The sequence below is a fragment of the Salmo trutta genome, chromosome 23 (genome assembly GCF_901001165.1).
Source record: "Salmo trutta chromosome 23, fSalTru1.1, whole genome shotgun sequence".
In the NCBI taxonomy this organism is placed as follows: Eukaryota; Metazoa; Chordata; class Actinopteri; order Salmoniformes; family Salmonidae; genus Salmo; species Salmo trutta.
In genome coordinates this window covers 44,236,378-44,259,077 of record NC_042979.1, presented here as the reverse complement: position 1 = coordinate 44,259,077, position 22,700 = coordinate 44,236,378, and the positions used below count along the sequence as shown (strand labels likewise).

The window sequence follows — 22,700 nt, the reverse complement described above, 5'->3', positions numbered from 1 at the left end:
CTGAACGTTCTTCCAGCCAGGACAATGGCAACAATAGACGAAACAAGATATACACAAAGCAAACGTTTTACTTCATAATTATCAGCTAGATATGTGAATCGTTGTAATCTAGCTAGCCAGCCAGTTAAACAGGAAAAAATTTACCTAAAACGAATGTTATGCAAGGTAGATGTATATTCTGCATGGGTAGCAACCGATTCTTTGTGGCTAGCTAGCCAGTTAGCCCTTCTGACTTACTATGGACTTACTATGGACTTACCCATTCACTGAACCATCTTCCAACCAGGACAACAATGGCAATAGAGACGAAACAAGATAAACACAAACTGTAAAGCAATCGTACTAATGTATTTAACCAGATAGTTTAAGAGGCAAAAATGAGCTAAAACTAGTATTATGCCAGATAGATGTCAATTCTTTGTGGGTAGCTAGCTAACAATTATTTGTGGCCTGTTAAACTTTCTGGTTAGCTACAGTACATTATTACGATTCACATATTTATTTAACTAGGCAAGTCAGTCAAGAGCAAATTCTTATTGACAATGACGGCCTACCCCGGCCAAACCCGGACGACGCTGTGCGCCGCCCTATGGGACTCCCTATCACGTCCGGATGTGATACAGACTGAATTCGAACCAGGGACTGTATTAGGGACATAAAGCTAGCTGATATTTATGTAAAACGTAAAACGGTTTCTTTGTGTATATCTTCTTTCATCTCTACTGCCATTGTCCTGGCTGGACGACGGTTCACTTAACAAAAATGTACTCAAGAGAACGTCGTCGGAGAATGCACTTGGAGCATGAGAGTGTAGAGCACGGCAGAATGCATATTGAGAAACACCCAGAGTGTATTTTCTCTCACTTCAGCTCAAATAATAGCCGCCATCGATTTCAAGAAATGTTGCATCATTTTTTTATGTGGTCGCATCATATTTCTTTGCATACTTTCCGTTGCTTCAAAATATGTACAAAGATGTACCCTCCATGCTCCGTTTCTTAATTTGGACTCATACTCCAACCCTCTCGTTGTCGTAGGGTTGAGACCAAGACGCAGCGGGAAAATGTACACTCATCTTCTTTTATTTATGTGAAGAAGGAAAAACACCAAAAAACGTATACAAAACACAAAATGAACTTGACAGTCTTGTCAGGCACACACAGCTAAACAAGAACAATCTCCCACAAAATACTAACACAAACACATACCTATTTATAGGACCCTCAATCAGAGGCAACTAGAAAACACCTGCCTCCAATTGAGAGTCCAACCCCCAATTAACTAAACATAGAAATACAAATGACTAGACTAAACATAGAAATACATTAACATAGAACAGTGCCCAAAACCCGGAATAATAAATCAAAACACCCAACTACTAACACAACCAGCCCGAACCACATAAAACAAATACCCCCTGCCACGTCCTGACCAAACTACAATAACAAATAACCCATTTTACTGGTCAGGACGTGACAGTACCCCCCCCCCCCAAAGGTGCAAACCCCGGATCCACCTCACACAAATAAACAAAAATCACCCCAAAACAAAAATAAATCCCCTAAACTAAAGGGAGGGAAGGGAGGGTGGCTGCCGTCACTGACAGCACTCGTGCATACACCCCCCCCTCCCCAAACCTCCTACATTGGAGGTGGCTTAGGCTCGGGCCTAAGACCACCCCCTGACCAGTCCACTCCTCCCAAATACCTCGGCCTGACACATGTCACTGTAGACCCTGTACTATATTCTATGAGCTCTGGACTGTAGGACGACTCTAGGAGCTCTGGACTGTAGGCAGACTCACTCGGTTCCGGACTGTAGGCAGACTCACTCGGTTCCGGACTGTAGGCCGTCTCACTCGGTTCCTGACTGTAGGCCGTCTCACTCGGTTCCTGACTGTAGGCCGTCTCACTCGGTTCCTGACTGTAGGCCGTCTCACTCGGTTCCTGACTGTAGGCCGTCTCACTCGGTTCCTGACTGTAGGCCGTCTCACTCGGTTCCTGACTGTAGGCCGTCTCACTCGGTTCCGGACTGTAGGCCGTCTCATTAGGTTCCGGACTGTAGGCCGTCTCACTCGGTTCCGGACTATACACTGTTGCCGGATACTCTGGACGGGGTACTGTTGCCGGATACTCTGGATGGGGTACTGTCGCCGGATACTCTGGACGGATCACTGTCGTCGGACACTCTGGACGGGGCACTGTCGTCGGACACTCTGGACGGGGCACTGTCGTCGGACACTCTGGACGGGGCACTGTCGTCGGACACTCTGGACGGGGCACTGTCGTCGGACACTCTGGACGGGGCACTGTCGTCGGACACTCTGGACGGGGCACTGTCGTCGGACACTCTGGACGGGGCACTGTCGTCGGACACTCTGGACGGGGCACTGTCGTCGGACACTCTGGACGGAGTAATGTCGTCGGAAGCTCGGGACTGAGCTGACACACTGGAAGCCTAGTGCGTGGGGCTGGTAGTGGAGGTACCACACTGGAGACGCACTTTAAGGCTAGTGCGAGGAGCGGGAACAGGCTGAATTGGACTGGGCTGACGCACTGGAGGCCTAGTGCATGGTGCTGGTACTGGATATACCGGGCCGTGAAGGCGCACTGGCGGTCCCAATCGCACCTCCTGCACAACCGTCCTGGCTGGATGGAACTAGTAGCCCTGCACGAGCGAAGTGCTGGCACAGGGCGAACTGGGCTGTGCAGGGGCCTGATGGTTGCCGTGCGTAGAGCAGGCGTATGGTAGCCTGGACCTAGGAGGCGTACCGGTGGCCAGATGCGCTGCGCAGGCATCCTCCTTCCAGGCTGGATGCCCACTCTAGCATGGCACTTGCGAGGAGCTGGGATCACTCGCACCGGACTGTGCGTGCGCATGGGCGAAATCGTGCGCACTTCCGCATACTCCGGCGCTCTCTTCTCCACCTGCTTCCCATAATAATCACGGGGAGCTGGCTTAGGTCTACTGCCTGGCCTAGCCAAACTACCCGTGTGCCCACCCCCAAAAAATTATTGGGGCTGCCTCTCGTGCTTTATCGGCGCGTATATCGCTTCATACCCGCGCCTCTCTGCCTTGGCTGCTTCTATCTCCTCCGGTGGGAGACGGTAGTCCCCAGCCTGGTGCCATGGTCCAGCCCCGTCCAGAATCTCCTCCCATGTCCAATTCCCCTGATAGTCCATATAATTTTTCCGTTGCTCCTTACCCCGCTGCTTGGTCCTTGGTTGGTGGGAGATTCTGTCACGGTTGTCGTAGGGTTGAGACCAAGACGCAGCGGGAAAATGTACACTCATCTTCTTTTATTTATGTGAAGAAGGAAAAACACCGAAAACGTATACAAAACACAAAACGAACTTGACAGTCTTGTCAGGCAAACACAGCTAAACAAGAACAATCTCCCACAAAATACTAACACAAACACATACCTATTTATAGGACCCTCAATCAGAGGCAACTAGAAAACACCTGCCTCCAATTGAGAGTCCAACCCCCAATTAACTAAACATAGAAATACAAATGACTAGACTAAACATAGAAATACATTAACATAGAACAGTGCTCAAAACCTGGAATAATAAATCAAACACCCAACTACTAACACAACCAGCCCGAACCACATAAAACAAATACCCCCTGCCACGTCCTGACCCCTTTTACTGGTCAGGACGTGACACCCGTGCTCCAATTTGCGTGGCTCGGAGCATTTTGAGATACACCCAGAGAGATACTGTAGTGAGAGGAAGAGAGAGAGAGAGAGAGAGAGAAAGAGACTGTAGAGAGAGAGAGAGAGAGAGAGAGACTGTAGAGAGAGAGAGAGAGAGAGAGAGAGAGACTGTAGAGAGAGAGAGAGAGAGAGAGACTGTAGAGAGAGAGAGAGAGAGAGAGACTGTAGAGAGAGAGAGAGAGAGACTGTAGAGAGAGAGAGAGAGAGAGAGAGAGAGAGAGAGAGAGAGAGAGACTGTAGAGAGAGATACTGTAGAAAGAGAGAGAGAAAGAGCCTTCTACGCCATCAAAAGAAACATAAAACTCGACATCCCAATTAGGATCTGGCTAAAAATACTTGAAACAGTTATAGAATCCATTGCCATTTATGGTTGTGAGGTCTGGGATCTGCTCACCAACCAATAATTCACAAAATGGAACAAACACCAAATTGAGACTCTGCATGCAGAACTCCGCAAAAACATCCTCAGTATACGTAAAACACCAAATAATGCAAGCAGAAAAGAATTAGGCCGATACCCGCTAATTATCAGAATCCAGAAAATTAAATTCTACAACCACCTAAAAGGAAGCAATTCCCAAATCTTCCTTAACAAAGCCATCACCTACAGAGATATTATCCTAGAGAAGACTCCCCTAAGCAAACTGGACCTGGGGCTCTGTTCACAAACACAAACAGACCCAACAGAGCCCCAGAACAGCAACACAATTAGACCCAACCAAATCATGACAACACACAGTGGAAATAGCAAACTAGAATGCTATTTGGCCCTAAACAGAGAGTATACAATGGCAGAAAACCTGACCACTGTGACTGACACAAAATTAAGGAAAGCTTTGACTATGTATAGACTCAGTGAGCATAGCCTTGCTATTGAGAGAGGCCGCCGTAGGCAGACCTGGCTCTCAAGAGAAGACAGGCTATTTGCACACTGCCCACAAAATGAGGTGGAACTCGAGCTGAACTTTCTAACCTCATGTCAAATGTATGACCATATTAGAGACACATACTTCCCTCATATTACACAGACCAACAACAAATTCGAATTTTGATAAACTCCCATATCTATTGGATGAAATACCACAGTGTGCCATCACAGCAGCAAGATTTATGACCTGTTGCCACAAGAAAAGGGCAACCAGTGAAGAACAAACACCATTGTAAATACAACCTATATTTTTATGACAATTTTTATTTATCCTTTATTTAACCTGGCAAGTCAGTTAAGAACAAATTCTTATTTACAATGACGGCCTACCCCGGTCAAACCCGGACGACGCTGGGCCAATTGTGCACCGCCCTATGGGACTCCCAATTACAGCTGGATGTGATACAGCCTGGATTCAAACCAGGGACTGTAGTGACGCCTCTTGCGCTGAGTTGCAGTGCCTTAGACCGCTGCTCCATTCGGACGGTTTATTCAATTTCCCTTTTTTACTTTAACTATTTGCACATCGTTATAACACTGTACATAGCCATAATATGATCATTTGAAATGTCTCAATTCCTTTGAAACTTCTGTGAGTGTAATGTTAATTGTTCATTTTTTATTGTTTATTTCACTTTTGTGTATTATCTATTTGACTTGCTTTAGCAATGTAAAAATGTTTCCAATGCCAATAAATCCCTTTAAATGAAATTGAATTGAGAGAGACTCTAAAAGAGGAAGAGAAAGACTGTAAAGAGGGAAGAGAGAGGAAGAGAGAGAGAGATGAGATACTGTAGAGAGAGGAAGAGATAGATATACCGTAGAGACAGGAATCAGAGAGAAGGAGAGGGAAAGAGAGAGGAGTGTCACGCCCTGACCATAGAGAGCCCTCGGGGTTCTCTATGGTCTTTTAGGTCAGGGCGTGACTAGGGGAGTTTCTAGGTATTAGATTTCTATGTTGGTGTGTGTGTATGGTTCCCAATTAGAGGCATCTGAATATTGTTACCTCTAATTGGGGATCATAGTTAGTGTGTCCTTTTTCCCACCTGCGATGTGGGATATTGTTTTGTATGAGTGCCTATGTGCGCTACGTATTTTCACGATCGTTATATCTTTGTTGTTTTGGAAGTTTCACTATCATTAAAATGTGGAACTCTACTCCCGCTGCGCCTTGGTCCAATTATTTATACGACGGTCGTGACAAGGAGATACTGTAGAGAGAGAAAGAGAGAGATACTGTAGAGAGAGCGAGAGAGAGACAGAAAGATACTGTGGAGAGGGAGAGAGAGAGAGAGGAAGAGTGAGGAAGAGAGAGATAGCGAGATACTGCAGAGTGAGGGAGAGAGAGAGAGAGAGAGAGAGAGGTTGGACTCACCCATGCAGTTCTTCATCATCATGAAGCCACTCTCATAGCCCTCGGAGCACTCACACTCAAAACTACCCGGAGTGTTGACACAGACCCCTTGGCCACACAGGTCCGGAGAGATACGACACTCATCTATGTCTGAACACACACACAGAGGACAGCAGAACAGATGTTATCATATCTTTTATAATGACATTGATATTTGTACTGCACTGTTGAGGGAGCTTGCGAGTAAGCATTTCGCCGCATTGTTTATACCTGCTGTAAACTGTGTACACGACAAATAAACTTTGAGAACATATGTTAGTTAATTTTGCTAAATAAATATTCTCATTCGATGACAAATTATCTTTTTTGTTTAATTTTGTGACAGGTATTTTAAGGTTTTTATGTTTTGTTAGTGCATTACACAAACACACTTCAGTTTGGTGGGCTGTTTTAACTGTTTTGCAAAAGTGATCCCTATTTTGAGAAAAATGTTCACGCAATCGGGACAAACTGTAGTAACAGATCATTTATATCCATAATAATGGGACACACATAATGTGGTCATTGTCTCACCTGTGCAGTTGCGCTCTTCCATATCGAGGGAAAATCCTCCGGCGCAGTGGCACCTGAAACTGCCTATGGTGTTGCGACACTTGCCATGGACACACATGCTGGGGAACACCTTACACTCGTTGATGTCTGTCAAAGAGAGACACATCCACAAAATGATCCGATTTCTATTGTAACAAAGACACATATTAATCACTGCCTAGTCCTACTTCCTACAACCAGATGCATATTAATCACTACCTAGTCTTACTTCCTATCCTTACTTCCTGTTATCTGTTTGCTAAATTCTGTCATATTGAGGAGTGACACTGACTACCTGGATTTCTGGAAAACCTGGGAATTTTGGGAAACAACCAATATATTGCAACCCTACTCCCTCACCTTTATAGAAGGGCCTTCCGGTGAGGACGTCTCCTCGGTTGGCGAAGCCTGGGCCTCGGGGGCAGAGGGCGTCATACTCGGAAGTGCCAGGCAGGGGGCACGCCTCGCACTCCTTCCCCCAGGCGGCGCCCATCGTGCAGCAACAGGCGTCCATGCGGAAACGGCCGGGCACGGGCTTGGCACACGAGTCCTCTTCCCACGTCAGGTAACAGTGCTCAGACCGCACGTCTGTCAGATACAGTAGAGTTTACGTTTATAGTTCATCCATAGCAGTACAAAAATAAATCCATGGGATCCTAACAAGATAACACTTTACATTAAGGTACACTTTACATTAAGGTAAAACTTTACATTAAGGAATCCTTTACATTAAGGTGACACTTTTCATTAAGGAATCCTTTACATTAAGGTAACACTTTACATGAAGGTAACACTTTACATTAAGGTAACACTTTACATTAAGGAATCCTTTACATTAAGGTAACACTTTACATGAAGGTAACACTTTACATTAAGGTAAAACTTTACATTAAGGTATCTTTTACATTAAGGAATCCTTTACATTAAGGTAACACTTTACATTAAGGTATCTTTTACATTAAGGTAACACTTTACATTAAGGTAACACTTTACATTAAGGAATCCTTTTACATTAAGGAATCCTTTACATTAAGGTACTGTTACAGGCTTTGATTTTTTCCATTTATGTTTTGAGGTCGGACTTGTCTGGTAGGAATATCCACCAGAGTTGTTGCCAGATAATTTGATTTGATCATTTCTCTACCATATAAAACGTTGTTTTAGAAAATTTGGCAGTATGTCCAACGGGCTTCAAAACCACAGACCGCGTGTATGGCGTCGTGTGGGCTAGCTGTATGGCGTCGTGTGGGTTTGCTGATGTCAACGTTGTAAACAGAGTGCCCCATGGTGGAGGTGGGGTTATGGTATGAGGCAGGCATAAGCTACGGACAATGAACAAAATTGCATTTTAGATATGGCAATTTGAATGCACAGAGATATCGTGACGAGATCCTGAGGCCCATTGTCGTGCCATTCATCCGCCGCTCATGTTTCAGCATGATAATGCACGGCCCCATGTCGCAAGGATCTGTATACAATTCCTGGAAGCTGAAAATGTCCCCATTTCTTCCATGACCTGCATACTCACCCATTGAGCATTTTTAGGATAATCTGGACCGAGGTATATGTAAGCGTGTTCCAGTTCCTGACAATATCCAGCAACTTCGCGCAGCCATTGAAGAGGAGTGGGACAACATTCCACACACCACAATCAACAGTCTGATCAACTCTACTGTATGTGAAGGAGATGTGTTGCGCTGCATGAAGGCCAAATCAAACAAAGAGTGAATGAGCGTGTACACGCTGGAATTAGAATGCACTGAAGTGAATGACAGAAAACAGACGGGCCGCAAGCGCCAACGCCGTCAAAAGCGCCATGCGCTTCAAATTAGAAAGCAAGTCTATTTTTCTCGCATCTACGCGACGCAATGCTCATTTGCGATTCGTTTGATTTGGCCTTCAGGCAAATGGTGGTCACACCAGACACTGACTGGATTTCTGATCCACGTCCGCATCTTTTTTTTTTAAGGTATCTGTGACCAGCAGATGCATATCTGTATTCCCAGTCATGTGAAATGCATAGATTAGGACCTAATGAATTTATTTCCATTGACTGCTTTCCTTAAATTAACTCAGTAAAATCTTTGAAATTGTTGCATGTTGTATTTATATTTTTGTTCAGTATAGTTATTATATGGTCTATTTTCTTACCAGACTTTATTTAAAGAAAAGAGTCAATTCCCTGGAGTTTCTGTCATAAACCAATACAGATAACACAACACAAGCAACTTACTCAACAACCCTCCCATAGGGCTTCAACCAACAATTCTCAGTCACCTCCTTGGCCAAAGAGTTACACATTGCAAAATTTGAGAAATAAACAGAGGGGCGGTTTTCGGGACAACGATTTGACCTAGCCCTGGGCTTAAAAGCATGCACAATGGAGAATTTCCATTGAAATAGCTCATCAGTCCAGGAATAGGCTTAATGTGTGTCTTGGAAACTGGCCAAGAGAATATTTCAACTCATTGGATCACTGTGTCTGTTAGGGATGCAGAATTCCAATAATTTCCTAAAATCCATTTTATTTTATTTTTTTATGTTTTAATCTCAGTTGAAGAATTCCAGATTGGAAGATTCCCTCACAGCTTATTCCAGAAATACTCCAAACAGGATTTCTGAAAAAACAGGGAAATTTGGGAAAGTTTCGGGAATTTTGCTACCTTAGTGTCTTGTCCACTCACCCACACACACTCGGCCACTGGAGTCCAGTGTGAGACCATCAGGACACTGGCACTTGAAGGAGCCCTTGGTGTTTACACAATACCCATTAGGACACACACTTGGGAAGACCACGCACTCGTTCACATCTACGGCAAGCAGAGAGAGACAAAAAGTGCAGACGTGAAATCTTTATTTGTGTCACAAGGCATTTGCTACCATTATAGTATACACTCGTAGAAAAAAGGGTTCCAAAAGGTTACTTTGGCTTCCCCCATAGGATAATCCTTTTTGGTTCCAGGTAGAACCCTCTGTGGAAAAGGTTTTATTTGGAACCCAAAAGGGTTCTACCTGGAACCAAAAGGGTTCTACCTGGAGCCAAAAGAGTTCTTCAAAGTGTTTTATGGGGACAGCCGAAGAACCCTTTTAGGTTCTAGATAGCACCTTTTAGCAATGGGCTCTATTTGATTCTATTCAATCAAAACTGTTACTGGGGAAACTCCCTTCACTATCAGATGGTGTCTGTCAATATGAAAACATTCTTCACATACTAATACGTTTTATCCTATCCCAATAACTGATTTTCATTTAAATTGTTTTAAGCACTGAATGACTCTGATGTTTTACATTTGTGTCTGTATTTCTCTATTGAGGCTTATAGCAAATGATTTATTTATCAAAAAGGTATATGTAACCTTTATTTATCTAGGCAAGTCAGTTATTAAGAACAAACCCGGATGACGCTGGGCCAATTGTGCGCCGCCCTATGGGACTCCCAATCACGGCCGGATGTGATACAGCCTGGATTCGAACCAGGGACTGTAGTGACGCCGCTTGCACAGAGATGCAGTGCCTTAGACCGCTGCATGGGAAAGTTATGCTGCTTTGAAAGTTGATAAATATGTTATCCCACTTGAGAGACAAGTAGGAGTAAATGCCCTTTGAAAGATTTTAATGAGAATTTCACACTTCCTAGAGAGCTCTTCTTTGTTTACGCCCATTCAGCATAGTTCACACCCTCTTAAGCCTTAGCTTAAGTAGTCTCTCTACTTAAACAGAGCTAAATTCAGGGCAGCAATGTTTTTGAGAGCTGTAGCGACCCTTTTGCAGTTGTCCAAAGCTATATTTTTCCGGAAATCCCAGGTAGCAAGGATTATCGATGTACTGACTGGGAAATCCCCCATTCTGTTACAGACTGAAGCCTACGACATGGCAGACCAATCAGGACTCATCGGCATGTCCAGCCCCACCATTATCTCAGCCAATCATGACTAGCCAGGAAGGACGCTTTCTTTCTCACTGTGTAGCTCAGTGGTTTCTCCTTGGCTTAAACTAGGCTTGGAATTTAACATGTTTATTCATATTATCGGATTCCATACAAGTTTATAAGTAAGGCAAATGAAAGTTCACATGTTCAAGATGGCAGTCCTACTGTGAAGATCCTGTAAACGGTATTTTTTTTTGTTATAGCCATTCCACATATACATCCAGAATGAAGACATTTGTTTTTGCTCTGTGGACAGCCCTGTCAAATGCCATTTTCTTGAGTTCCAATAACCCCAATCCCACAGCTATGGAGAGGTCCACTTATCGATGGGTCAGGGTCAATGAAGAGAAGAAATTAGGGTTATTTTAAGTGACATGCTAAATTATCTTAAGACCTTATCTCCTTTTGACCTTAAGATCTTATCTCCTATGGCCTTAAGACCTTATCTCCTTTTGACCTTAAGATCTTATCTCCTATGGCCTTAAGACCTTATCTCCTATGACCTTAAGACCTTATCTCCTATGACCTTAAGACCTTATCTCCTATGACCTTAAGACCTTATCTCCTATGACCTTAAGACCTTATCATCTATGACTTACGACCTTATCTCCTATGACCTTAAGACCTTATCTCCTATAGCCTTAAGACCTTATCTCCTTTTGATCTTAAGACCTTTTCTCCTATGACCTTAAGACCTTATCTCCTATGACCTTTTACAGACACAGTACAGTATATTTTACATTAGTTATCTTTAGTTTGTTTTTAGTCCCAGCCTTCAGCTACCCTAAACCCCTCCCATCTATCTCTGAACACGGTGGGGAACCTTGCAACTTATTCCACCCTTTGTCATTGGCAGAGACACCTAGCAAAGGTTATGGGTTTTGTAGACTGAAAAACAGCTAATGCTTGAAGTCGGACTTACCTTCACATTTGACTCCTCGCGGCCTGGCATAGCCCCTTGAACAGATGGAATCTGCAAAAGGTCGGAATGTCGTTGTGGATGGGAATGTTGCGAATCATGGATTTTGTTGCCAAAGGTGACACTTTATGAGGATTCTGAGAGAACATATTTCACAGCGGAAGCTAGCAAACACAGTCTGCATCTCAAATGGCACCCTATTCCCTGTGTAGTGCACTACTTTTGACCAGGGCCCGCATAAGGCTCTGGTCAAAAGTAGTGCACTTCATAGGGAATAGGGTGCCATAGTACGCAACCATATTAAAGGACTACTGGAACCCTGTTCAGGTCAAAACAAACAGAAATGGAATATCAGTAGGCCTAATACAGGGAAGAGAGCCTCACAGTGTAACACATGCAAGTGATTATAAGGTGCAGGTCAGGGTTAAGGAGAGGAACATTACATATTTGGCTTTCATATCTTATCCGCACTGACAGAATTATGAAGCTAAGTTAAGCACTGAGATTTACAAAGCGCTAAATTAGCTGTAAATGGCCCAAACGGCCCAAATCAAGGCATGTGTGGTATAGCACAAGCAAAACATCATCATTGGGTAGGGTTTGTCTTACACTGATGAAAAACCACACGATTTTAAATAAAGCTTTTTGTGGCTTGGATTTTCATTACACTAACTGCTGGCAAATGCATTATGGGTAGATTGTGTGGCCACAAAAAAAGGAAAACATAACTTGGTTGTGTCGCAAATGGCAACCTATTTCCTATATAGCACACTACTTTGTCCAGGGCCCATAAGGTGTCATTTGGGACGCAGGCTGTGAAAGCTTAAACTGAAAGGTTGTTTCAGTGAGGGAAATGACACGAGCAAAGAGTTGTGCTGGAGCATTCACTGCACTGGGCATTGTGTCAGACCACATGAAAAAAAAAACATGGCAGGTTTTTGTAGTTCTATTTACTTCTGCTGTCATGGGGAAACCATTCCATTAAAGATCTAAAAAGGACTACTAACCCCAGTTTACTTTAGACACAGAGTCAGGTCCAAGGCCATGTCACCCATAACAACATATTCAAATATTTAGTCCTTGGTTCTTGTGGCCATCATGTGTTACAGTTCAGTAGTATACCTACTTATAGTACGAGCTACAGATACAGTAATCCCCAACACAAACCAGGTCATTTGCTATTTTCCTCTTAACTGGCCGTAAACAATATCAGCGTTTATTAATTAATGATGCAAATACCAGACCAAATGAACATGATCAAGTTACTGTTAAAACAGTTTTAGATGTAAAGTCTCCTGTTTAGGGGACCTGCGTGGTTCTTGTACCGGTTCTGACTGACCGACAATTTAGCTTCTAAATCGATCTGTGGACACTGTAATTAAAATGGCTTGCATTGAGCGGTAGCCCTGGTTCTCACGGACACAGGAGTGTGACGTGGGATGTGAAATCTGACTCTACTTGAAGCTTGGATGTTCCTCTTACCATTTAATTCGCTCTTCCAACTCCTGGCTGAATAGGGAACCCTGAACACTACTTACAAAGCACATGCCTGGAATCCTGACATCGTAGCTCAGCAGGAGAGAATTGTTTCATCACTCTAGTACATTCAGAGATCGATTTATAGCGAAATTTAGCAAACTGATGTAAAATAATGAATAGATTTGAAACAAAAAAAAAACACTTTCTGATTGTCATAGACGGACAAGATTAATATGAGACGAAGTGGCGATTTCATAAAAACCGTTCAGGAAGCCAAGCTAGAGCTCTATGATGTTCACAGCGGTTGGGGCCAGAGGTTTTGATCAAGAGATACAGTACCTTTGGAAAATATTTTCTATAACACTAAACATACAAAATATGTATTTAAAAAAATATATTTACATTTACGTCATTTAGCAGACGCTCTTATATAAGGATAATACAGCATAAACAATATTTCATATTTGAACTGTGTCCTCAAAAGTGACTACACCTCAGCAATTTATAAAAATGTTTTACCAGAAAGGTGAGATTTTAACCTTTCTTGGAGTATGCAGCATTACTAAATCAAATCAAACAAGTTATTGTTTATGGCCCCCTCATGATAAATAATTACTTTTGGGGATTACATAGATTACATTTTAGATTGCATTAAGTTACATTTAATTGGTAAAAAAATATGTAATAATTACTGAATCCACATTAGGAAGTCGGCATTGGTCAAACCAAACTCCATCAAACAACTGACAACTTCCTAATATGGATGCCAAACTGCATACAAAGAGGTTACCCACGACCAGAGCTGAGAACCACTGATCATTGTCTATGGGGTAGCTGGAGGTATGTGTATGACTTACCTATCTCACACTGCTCACAGGGACTTCCCCAGGCAGCGCCCAGGGTGGCACAGCACTCCGACTTGAGGGTGCCGCCGTTAATGTTGACCTCGCAGCGGCCATCTTGGATATTCAGCCAACAGGTCCCCTTCAGGCTGTCTATGATTAAAATGACAGTTTTTAGGGTGGTGGTGGACTAGGGAACCAGAGGTAAAAGGAGGAAGTGTTTTTGTTCATATTGTACACATTGACAGCTAAGTGCTGAATTGCAGTGCACAGTTACATAACTTAGCCTAAATAAAAACAAAATTGAAGTACAGGGTACATGCAGTGTGTATATTTATACAGACATTTATAGGTGGCATGTAGGTTTAACTGCATTTTACACTTTAGAAATTGAATTGAACATTGCATTTCAGCTGTAAATGGCCTTTTTCAAAACCATTCTCCATTCAATTTCTACATAGACAGGAATTACTCATTCCAATGACCTGAAAGAGGTTGATTTCTCTTCAATTTCAAAATACATTGATGGTCGTTTGATTTCCACAGAAAGACCATCTCATCTACTGTGTTGACAGTGGATGTGTTTAGACCAGAAGTCCCCACGAGAATAGTAAACATACACAAATTTGACCAACTGGGGACATTTTGTCAGTCCCAACAGGGTCAAATGTTATTTCTAGGGGGTTTAGGGTTAAGGTTAGAATTAGTGTTAGGATTGGGTTTAGGGTTAAGGTTAGAATTAGTGTTAGGATTGGGTTTAGGGTTAAGATTAGAATTAGTGTTAGGATTGGGTTTAGGGTTAAGGTTAGAATTAGTGTTAGGGTTAGAATTAGGTTTAGGGTTAGGAGCTATGTTTAGGGTTAGGAGCTAGGTTTAGGGTTAGGAGCTAGGTTTAGGGTTAGGAGCTAGGTTTAGGGTTAGGAGCTAGGTTTAGGGCTAGGAGCTAGGTTTGGGAGCTAGGTTTAGGGTTAGGAGCTATGTTTAGGGTTAGGAGCTAGGTTTAGGGTTAGGAGCTAGGGCTAGGGTTAGGGTTAAGGGTTAAGGTTAGGGGTTAGGGAAAATAGGATTCTGAATGGAACTGAATTGTGTGTCCCCACACAGTTAGTTATACAAGACTGTGTGTCTATGTGTCAGTTGTGTTGTCAGTGTGTGTGTGTGTGTGTGTGTGTGTGTGTGTGTGTGTGTGTGTGTGTGTGTGTGTGTGTGTGTGTGTGTGTGTGTGTGTGTGTGTGTATATATTTACCAATGCAGATGAGTCCTGTGGTGTCCAGCTTACTCCCAGGGGAGCACTCGCAGGCAAAGGAGCCGGCTGTGTTCCTACACTGTCCGTTAGAACAGGGGCTGTTTTCACACTCATTCACATCTACAAACAGAGGGGGAAGAGTTAGAGGGGAACACCTTTCATTTAATTTACATGGGGAAGAGTTAGAGGGGGACACATTTCACAAACTGTACATGGGGGAAGAGTTAGAGGGGGACACATTTCACAACATTTACATGGTGGAATAGTTAGAGAAGGACACATTTCACAAACTGTACATGGGGGAAGAGTTAGAGAGGGACACATTTCACAACATTTACATGGTGGAAGAGTTAGAGAGGGACACATTTCACAACATTTACATGGTGGAAGAGTTAGAGAGGGACACATTTCACAACATTTACATGGGGGAAGAGTTAGAGAGGGACACATTTCACAACATTTACATGGTGGAATAGTTAGAGAGGGACACATCACTACTTTTAAGGCAAGCCAACGGTAAAAATAAAGCTCAACGGGAGAAACAGTTAAACCGATGCTTAGTTACTCCCCAACTGGAAACCATTGCGCTCAGTGAACACTCTCAATCTTCGGTCCAGGAATTCACATAAAGGCAAGAGGAATAGGGAGCTACCTGGAACGTGCAGTCAACGCCTCCCAGCCAGTAGTTAATCACGGTAATCACTTACATACAGTGGATTTGTACAATTAATTTGTTTTCCACTTCCATCTGCTTGGAGGAACAGTTAACAAATGGATTATTGTATTGCCACAGTGCTGACAGAATTTAATGAACTTGCAACTGCACAGCAGCAAGTTTGAGCGGAGTCGAGTGGAATTCCTTCTGCTGTATACAGCGGCAGTCTTGGGTTCAAACAGTATTTAGTATTTATTATAATAGTATTTGTCAAACTTGTCTGGCGGTGTCGTGACAGTGTCGTGGCGGTGTCGTGACGGTGTAGTGGCGGTGTCGTGACAGTGTCATGGCGGTGTCGTGACGGTGTAGTGGCGGTGTCGTGACAGTGTCGTGGCGGTGTCGTGACGGTATAGTGGCGGTGTCGTGGCGGTGTCGTGGCGGTGTCGTGACGGTGTCGTGGCGGTGTCGTGGCAGTGTCGTGACGGTATAGTGGCGGTGTCGTGACAGTGTAGTGGCGGTGTCGTGGCAGTGTCGTGGCGGTGTCGTGACGGTGTCGTGGCGGTGTCGTGACGGTGTCGTGGCGGTGTCGTGACGGTGTCGTGGCGGTGTCGTGGCGGTGTCGTGACAGTGTCGTGGCGGTGTCGTGACAGTGTCGTGGCGGTGTCGTGACGGTGTAGTGACGGTGTCGTGGCGGTGTCGTGACGGTGTCGTGACGGTGTCGTGACGGTGTCGTGGCGGTGTCGTGGCGGTGTCGTGGCGGTGTCGTGGCGGTGTCGTGACGGTGTCGTTGCGGTTTCGTGACGGTGTCGTGACGGTATAGTGTTGTAAGTCACGCTTGGCTATGTCTCCGGGACACTTGCTGAATGAAATAGAAATAACACTATTCCCTGTGAGTGAGCTGTTTCCAACTCTAAGGCTGCATCCTACATAAAACCCTACTTGTTATATAGTGCACTACTACGGAATAGGGAATAGGGTACAATTTGAAAGGTAGTTCAACTGTAACAAACACATGGAAGTGTGGCATTCACGTTAATTCCGTTTCGGGAATGGATCGCATGGAATGTGAATTTTGGAGCTGATCGTATTTAGTGATGTGGAATGGCTACTGAAGAGTCTCCGTGTTAGAAGCATATGGGGATGTAAACAGGACGGGGAATAGAACTATGCACAAGCCTTAAAGCTTCACTTTATACTGCGACTGGCCTATGCTCCCCTCCTAAAGCGTTCACAAGGAACAGATGTCATTGTAAAAGTGTGTGTGTGTGTAAGATGAATGCACTAACGGTAAGTGGCTCTGGATAAGAGTGTCTATTAAATGACTAAAATGTAAAAGAATGTGTTTTCCTGTATGAGTGTATGTGTCCACAACACAGTCCCCAGCCATCCAAACATCCTATTGTGTGTGTTACTTTCTGATGTGTTGACCGTCAAGGGGGATGACGTCAACGGTCTGAAGGGTCCCAGTCCTCAGAGTCTCTCAATTTCCAAACCAGGAGGCCCAGACTCTTAATTTACTACCCTATAAACCAGTAGGTTTAAACAGACCACAGAGTGATGGAGTGCATTCCAAATAGCACCCTATTCCCTTACACAGTGCACTACTTTTGACCAGGGCCCATAGGGCTCTGATCAAAAACAGTTTCGGTGTAGTTTAGGAATAGTTTAGGTGTAGTTTCGGTGTAGGGGGCAGTATTTGGGTAGGGGGCAGTATTGGGTAGGGGGCAGTATTTTCACGTCCGGATAAAAAGCGTGCCCAAAGTAAACTGCCTGTTAGTCAGGTCCAGAAGCTAGGATATGCATATAATTGGATTTGGATAGAAAACACTCTAAAGTTTCTAAAACTGTTAAAATTATGTCTGTGAGTATAACAGAACTGATATGGCAGGCGAAACCCCGAGGACAAACCATCCCAAAAAAAAAGACATTTCAGCCTACCACTGTTTCCAATGGCTGTCACTTTTATTATAAGGCAAAATCCTCCCAGATTGCAGTTCCCAGGGCTTCCACTAGATGTCAACAGTCTTTAGAAAGAGTTTCATGCTGGTTTTTGGAAAAATGAGCCAGAAATTGTAGTTTTTCTAGGTGGCTCCCATTTTGGCTGTAGTGTTTCCAAGCGCGTGGAAGAGAGCGCGTTCTTTGGTATTTTTCTCCGGTAAAGACAATAACGATTCTCTGTCTTAAATTTTATCGTTTATTTACGTATTAGGATACCTAAGGTTTGATTATAAACGTTGTTTGACTTGTTTGGAAAAGTTTATTAGTAACGTTTGGGATTCATTTTGTATGCATTTTGATGGAGGGAAACTGGGTGGATTATTGACTGAAGCGAGCCAGCTGAACTGAGTTTTTATGGATATAAAGAAGGACATTATTGAACAAAAGGACCATTTGTGATGTATCTGGTACCTTTTTGAGTGCCAACAGAAGAAGATCATCAAAGGTAAGGAATTTATTAAATCGCTATTTCTGACTTTCGTGGCGCACCTGCCTGGTTGAAATATGTTTTTTATGCTTTTGTATGCGGGGTGCTGTCCTCAGATAATCGCATGGTGTGCTTTCGCCGTAAAGCCTTTTTGAAATCTGACACAGCAGCTGGATTAATAAGAAGTTAAGCTTTATTTTGATGTATTACACTTGTGATTTTATGAAAGTTAAATATTTATAATTCTGTAGTTTGAATTTCGCGCTCTGCAATTTCACCGAATGTTGGCCAGGTGTGACGCTACTATCCCACCTACCCATAAGAAGTTAAGGAATGGTTTAGGTGTAGTTTCAGTATAGTTTAGGTGCAGTTCAGGTGTAGTTTCAGTGTAGTTTAGGTGTCGTTTCAGTGTACTTTAGGTGTAGTTTCGGTGTAGTTATAGTGTTAAACCCTCATTTCCCTCGTTTGACCTTGAGACTTTGTATGTAGGTGCCTTTACTCATGCTGAACAAATTTGCCTCAAGGACCCATAAGGTCCGACAGGATAGACTTTCCTCCAACTTTGAAAAACTTTTTCTCATGATCCAAATAACAATTCAGTATTTATGTCCACGGCATACGTAACGCTAATGCTCAAAACCATCTTCTTCTCATAAAACCATACGTCAGATTCACTCCAGATTTTGGTGTAGTTTAGGTGTCGTTTCAGTGTGTTTTAGGTGTAGTTTCGGTGTAGTTTAGTTATTCTAAAGGCCTACTGCAACACAGCATGTTTTTGTTTCCCTTATTATAAATGTGATTAGTAATAGAGTTATAGAAAATAAAACAGTCTCGTAACAGCTTCTTTACAAAATCAAATGTCAGTGGCCGTTGGCCTATGGCGGTTATAGTGTTAAACCCTCATTTCCCTCGTTTGACCTTGAGACTTTGTATGTAGGTGCCTTTACTCATGCTGAACAACTTAACCCTTATTTACCCTTCGGATAGTGTCTTGAACGCACAAACAAAACGCCGCTGTTTGAACATAACTATGGATTATTTGCGACCAAACCAACACATAGTCATATGTTTGAGAAATTGAAGTAATAGCATTTCTAAGGTATTTGAATAACGCGCCACGGGATTCAACTGGCTATTGAGTAGGTGGGACGCAAGCGTCCCACCTAGCCCAGAGAGGTTAATTAAGAGATGGGTGAGTTATTGATTACGACTAATGATTGCACATTAACCTCTACGGACTAGGGGGCAGCATTGAGAATTTTGGAAAAAATATGTGCCCATTTTTAACCTGTCTGGGCTAGGGGGCAGTATTGAGAATTTTTGAAAAAATATGTTCCCATTTTTAACTGCCTCCTACACCAACTCAGAAGCTAGAATATGCATATTATTGTTCAGGTTTGGATAGAAAACACTCTGAATTTTCTAAAACTGTTTGAATGGTGTCTGTGAGTATAACAGAACTCCTATGGCAGGCAAAAACCTGACAAGGTTTCAAGCAGGAAGTACCCTGTCTGACAAGGAGTCGTGCGTCTTGCATCTTTTTATTGAAAAGTAAGGATCTTAGCTGTAACGTGACAATTCCCAGGGCTCCAATAGGCTCTCAGAGCCCGCGAAAAACCTGAAGGTTTACGAGGGAGCCTCAGGTTGAAACAGATTATCGCCTTTTGTAAGTGGATGCTCAGAGGACCTTTGAATGATGCGCGTGCATGAGTCGCTTCTGAGGAGAAATTTGATTTCCCAGTAAGGTTAATTTTAAATCTGTCAAGTCCATTGCGTTCAAGAGATGTAAATCTATAATTCTTTGAATGACAATATAATATTTTACCAATGTTTTCTAATATTAATTAATTATTTTGTTGTGATGACTTGACTGCCGGTATTGGAGGGAAACGATTTCCTGAACATCAACGCCATAGTAAAACACTGTTTTTAGATATAAATATGAACTTGATAGAACTAAAAAGGCATGCATTGTCTAACATAATGTCCTAGGAGTGTCATCTGATGGAGATTGTAAAAGGTTAGTGCATAATTTTAGCTGATTTTATGGTTTTGGTGACGCCTGTCTTTGAATTGACAATACACTACACACAGCTATTGTCAATGTACTCTCCTAACATAACCTAACTTTATGCTTTCGCCGTAAAACCTTTTTGAAATCGGAAAACGTGGTTAGATTAAGGAGATGTTTATCTTTCAAAGGGTGCCAGATAGTTGTATGTTTGAAAAACTTGAATTTGGACATTTATTTGGTTTCAAATTTGCCGCTCTTGAAATGCACCTGCTGTTGATAGGGTGCGCCACAGGTGGCACGCTAACGTCCCACATAGCCCAAAGAAGTTAAGGAGGATAATTCCTACATAATAGAGTGCTTGCTTTGTTATGCTGATCTTGTGTCCTTTCTACCATCCTGTGAACCCCGTTCATTGCTGCTCACAGCTATATTTTGGGCTGTTTGTCATTGTTTTTCATGGATAAAAATCCCTTGTTCTAGAACTGACCCCACCTGAGAGACCCCAGAGGCCCCTGTGGTGATCCCTCTTTCACACTCAATTAGAGCCCATTAAGTCATTTCCCCTCTGTTGGCAGTGCACTCCATGGAGGGTTGTATTGGTTTTAGAGAAAGCCTCTGGCAACATAAGGTGCGCCTGCCAAATGGCCCCCTATTCCTTACATGGGCCCTGGTCAAAAGTAGTGCACTATATAGGGAATAGGGTGGCATTTGCGAGGCAAAGAAGGGCTTAGTCACAAACCATAGCCTTAGCGCCTTGGGGTTATTATGGACAGAGCTGGGTTCAAATACTATTTGAAATCATTTCAAATACTTTATCTGGGCTTGATTGCTTGCTATTGCTCACTATCGCTCAGAACAATGTTCTTGGCCATAACCAGTCATGCTTCAAGACGGGTCACTCAACCGAAACTGCTCTCCTCTGTCTCACGGAGGCTCTCCACACTGCCAAAGCTGACTCTCTATCTTCCTTTCTCAACCTCCTAGATCTGTCCACTGCCTTTGACACCGTGAACCATCAGATCCTCCTCTCCACTCTCTGAGGGCTGGGCATCTAAGGATCTGCACACTCTTGGATTGCATCCTATCTGGCAAGCATCTCCTATCAGGTGACGTGGAGAGGATCTGTGTCTGCACCACATGCTCTCATTATTGGTGTCCCTCAGGGCTCGTTTCTAGGCCCACTTCCCTTTTCTCTATACACCAAGTCACTCGGCTCCATCATATCATCACATGGTCTCTCCTATCATTGCTTAGCAGAACTACTTTTCTCCTTCCCCTCTTCTGACATCCAGGTGGCGACACGCATATCTGCGTGCCTGGCAGATCTCATAGTAGTCCGTTCTGCCAACTCTGGTCTCTTTGCTCTCCCGCAGTCAACTTCCGCTCAGCTCAGTCAAAGCTCTTCTCTGTCCTGGCACCAGTTTCCCCCTGAAGCTAGGACAGCAGAGTCCCAGCCCATCTTCTGAAAAACATCTGAAACCCTATCTCTTCAATGAGTATCTTAACTAATCCCACAGTTCACCACTCACCCTTTCATGAACTTACACTCATACTTGACCCCCCCCCCCACTTACTATGACTGTGATATGTGGTTGTCCAACCTAGCTATCTTAACATGAATGCACCAACTGTAAGTCACTCTGGATAAGAGCGTCTGCTAAATTACTAAAATGTCAAATGTAAATGTAAAATGTGTTGAGCTTGCCTGGCGCAATGGAACCACTAGAATAATCGCAAAAGTGCAAACGCCTGGCCTCCCGAGTGGCGGAGTGGTCTGTGCCACTAGAGATCCTGGTTCGAGTCCAGGCTCTGTCACAGCCGGCCGCGACTGGGAGACCCATGGGGCGGCGCATAATTGGCCCAGCATCGTCCGGGTTAAGGGAGGGTTTGGTCGGCAGGGATGTTCTTGTCCCATTGCGCACTAGCGACTCCTGTGGCGGGCCGGGCACAGTGCATGCTGACACGGTTGCCAGGTGTACGGTGTTTCCTCTGACACATTGGTGCGGCTGGCTTCAGGGTTAAGTGGGCATTGTGTCAAGAAGCAGTGCGGCTTGCTTGGGTTGTATTTCAGAGAACGCACGGCTCTCAACCTTCACCTCTCCCGAGCCCGTACGGGAGTTGCAGCGATGGGACAAGACTGCAACTACCAATTGGATACCACGAAATTGGGGAGAAAAAGGGAACCATTTTTTTTCTCCTAAAAACGGGCAAATGTCACACATTTGGGATTCCAGGCAGATTAAAGAAAAGGCTAAAAGTATTTTAAAGATTTCAAACAGTATTTTAACTCATGTCTGATTATGGGCCAGTCAGGTGGCTTAGTAGCATGGTTATCAGGGGGACAGGTGTTGGAAGGTGGTTTAGTAGCATGGTTACAGGGGGACAGATGTTGGAAGGTGGCTTAGGAGCATGGTTACAGGGGGACAGGTGTTGGAAGGTGGTTTAGTAGCATGGTTACAGAGGGACAGGGGTTGGAAGGTAGCTTACGAGCATGGTTACAGGCGGGACAGCAGTTGGAAGGTGGTTTAGGAGCATGGTTACAGGGGAAAGGGGTTGGAAGGTGGTTTAGGAGCATGGTTACCAGGGGAACATGGGTTG

At 43.8% G+C, this 22,700-nt stretch overlaps 1 protein-coding gene across 1 annotated transcript in view; it reads right to left on the bottom strand.

The window, feature by feature from the left end:
- Positions 1-22,700, bottom strand: part of fbn2a (fibrillin 2a) — a 190,817-nt gene that overhangs the window by 75,301 nt on the left and 92,816 nt on the right. The window contains exons 20-26 of the mRNA XM_029710481.1: positions 15,009-15,128; positions 13,781-13,918; positions 11,448-11,498; positions 9,282-9,407; positions 6,958-7,185; positions 6,580-6,705; positions 6,028-6,156 (exon numbers count right to left, since the gene is read on the bottom strand). Coding sequence (XP_029566341.1) covers positions 6,028-6,156; positions 6,580-6,705; positions 6,958-7,185; positions 9,282-9,407; positions 11,448-11,498; positions 13,781-13,918; positions 15,009-15,128 — 918 coding nt within the window. The remainder of the gene's footprint in view (positions 1-6,027; positions 6,157-6,579; positions 6,706-6,957; positions 7,186-9,281; positions 9,408-11,447; positions 11,499-13,780; positions 13,919-15,008; positions 15,129-22,700) is intronic.